The sequence below is a fragment of the Pygocentrus nattereri genome, chromosome 9, assembly GCF_015220715.1.
Source record: "Pygocentrus nattereri isolate fPygNat1 chromosome 9, fPygNat1.pri, whole genome shotgun sequence".
Taxonomy (NCBI): domain Eukaryota; kingdom Metazoa; phylum Chordata; class Actinopteri; order Characiformes; family Serrasalmidae; genus Pygocentrus; species Pygocentrus nattereri.
In genome coordinates this window covers 3,310,637-3,313,136 of record NC_051219.1, presented here as the reverse complement: position 1 = coordinate 3,313,136, position 2,500 = coordinate 3,310,637, and the positions used below count along the sequence as shown (strand labels likewise).

At 46.8% G+C, this 2,500-nt stretch overlaps 1 protein-coding gene across 1 annotated transcript in view; it reads left to right on the top strand.

Annotated features, from left to right (window-relative positions):
• Positions 1–1,434: 1,434 nt before the first annotated feature.
• aimp1b (aminoacyl tRNA synthetase complex interacting multifunctional protein 1b) overlaps positions 1,435–2,500 on the top strand; it is an 11,299-nt gene continuing 10,233 nt past the window's right edge. The window contains exon 1 of the mRNA XM_037540929.1: positions 1,435–1,536. Coding sequence (XP_037396826.1) covers positions 1,440–1,536 — 97 coding nt within the window. The 5' untranslated portion in view covers positions 1,435–1,439. The remainder of the gene's footprint in view (positions 1,537–2,500) is intronic.

The following is a 2,500-nucleotide window of genomic DNA, read 5'->3' as shown; positions in this document are numbered from 1 at the left end:
TTCCATTTATATATTGTTTGTTTCTCACAGTCAAGGTCACTTCGCAGTTTGACATTTCATTTTAAACTTTTACTTCAAACCAAGGCGCTCTTTCATGTCATGATTGCAAATTTACAGACGTTTTTAAATGAAGGCTGGAGTTGAAGAGGCAAAGCTTCCCACCCATAGCAGCCACTGCCTTCATCAGGGTTCAAGTGAACTTTAAATACAGGGATTTTCAACCTGCTGAGCAAAGAGCACCTTACTGACTCGCCAAGACTTCCCTGGATAAAGTCACCTGAGCACAGCAGTGAGCTTTGATTTATTTATTCAATTAAAAGTGTGTTTTTTACTGCACACAGAATAAAAATAAAACCTTTAATTAACACCACTATGTGTGAGTGCTGTGTGAAGGAGATTCTCAGATCCCGCCACTCGAGAGCTCCGTGCAGCGGCCTGTCCTGAACGGCCAGGTGGCCCTGTAAACCAACCCCCAGTCCCCTGCGCCCAGGTGTTTGAGTCAGCCTCTTAAATACCAGCGAAGTGGATGAGGAACCTCCAGCCAACATCTAAACGCTTTAAAGAGAAGCGCTGCTGGGAACGAAGGGAGTTCTGTCGTTCAGACTGATGGAATTTTCTCCTCTTTGCAGAGATTAGATCTTCCTCCCTCCACGAGCTTCAGACGGTCCAGAACTCTGCTAATTGTCTTCTCACATCCACCTGACTTTCTCCTTGATCTCCACTGGCTTCCTGTAAAGTACCGCATTCATTTCAGAGTCCTTACAGAGCTCTGAACAGCCTCAGCCCGTGCTACTTGTCTGATCTTCTCCTTGCTTATAAACCCACTCGTGCTCTCAGCTTGTCTTCAGCTGATTTCCTAAGCGTTCCTCCATCCAACCTTCATAGTTTTGGCCAGGAAGTAATTTCTAGATCTGCTCCTCATGTGGGTGGCGCTGTGCGTGGTGCTGTCGCATCACAGCAAGAAGGGTCTGGGTTCGGTTCCCCGGCCGGGTAACCAGGGTCCTTTCCGTGTGGAGTTTGCATGTCGCCCTGTGTCTGCGTGGGTTTCCTCCCGCAGTCCAAAGACATGCAGTCAGGCCGACTGGACACGCTAAACGGTCCCATGGTGTGGATGCGTGTGAATGTGTGTGTCTGTCCTGCTATGGTCAACTATGTTTTAATTAGTGCTGCAACACTTACAGCTTTCCTAGCACCAGCGCTACCAGCTCAAAAAGTGCCCCTATAACCCAGACTAACGTTCCCGTCCCCGGAGCGTTAAAGTGCCGTGCTGTTGATCAAGCATGCTGGTGGTCATTCCTCTAACCTGTCAGAGTCCAGAAATCAGGCCCAGACCTCCTGAGAGCCGGAGTGGGAACTACTAACAGCCGCACGAGGTGTATGTGAGGGGAACCCGATACCAACCGCATGTGCCTCAACTTTTCAGAGGAGGAATGCTGACCATGCAGGCCGAGAGAGAGCGAGAGGGAGAGAGAGAGAGAGAGAGGTCAGTCCTTTGGCTACTCTCCTCTGTCTCACAGCGGCTGTGTTTTTCTGCAGGTGACTATTTTATTCCCACACACTCACAATCTAACACGCTCTTTACAGTCTGATTACGGGTTGCCAGATAGTGCACATGTTTATATCTCTCTCTTAATGTGTATTTGAGATCAATTGGACGAGTGTAATCAGACTTTTCAGAAACACTAACCCACGCATGCTGGACAGCCTTGGTGTTTATCTACAGCACTGCTGCTGAGCATGTTTCCCTCTTTATTACCAGTAATAATCGGTATCCGTGGCGGTGTACAGTGGGGTCCAAATCTGGGACCACTTTAAAAATCTGGGATTTTTATTATCATTTACTCAGCCTGGAAATAAACAGCAGAAACCTCTGGATTAAACACTTAAAGCAACGAAACTTGGAAATCTTGGAAAATAAAACAAAGAAAAAATATTTTAGGTTCTGAAATATTTGGAGTTTGCTATTAAACCCGAATCAAATTTGTGCTGATTTTGACATTTTTCTGTATAAGATGTAAACAGAGTCGCTCGGAGCGGTTTGGTGTGAAACGTGCTGTTCTAGAGAAACTCACCGTCAGAGCTGTTCACACTGGTGGTGATAGGAACCGGACGTCCAGCTCTAAAAGCTCCTCACAGAAAGTTATTATGTGGAATGGTTATGAATTCACTGCCTGCATGGTCTGAAAAATGGGTGGAGCTCCCCTTCAAAGTACAAGGAAGGTCAGATTCGAGGTCGTATCTCTTCCATTGAAGCTCGTGTTGAGACTCTCAGGTGGAGCTGATCACCACAGGCTTCTGGCTTCGTGCAGCTGCAGTTCACGCTGTGATTGAGGGAGATGCTGGACCAAACACTGTGAAAGTCTGAAAGTCGTGTTGATATTTCAGAGGCTCTTCTGTCGGCTGATCTTGTTATTTATGATGATGAGAGTAAAGAATGCAGAACAGAAGCGTTTTGACTCAGTCAGAACCGAGTCAGAACCGAGTCAGAACCGAGGAAGCT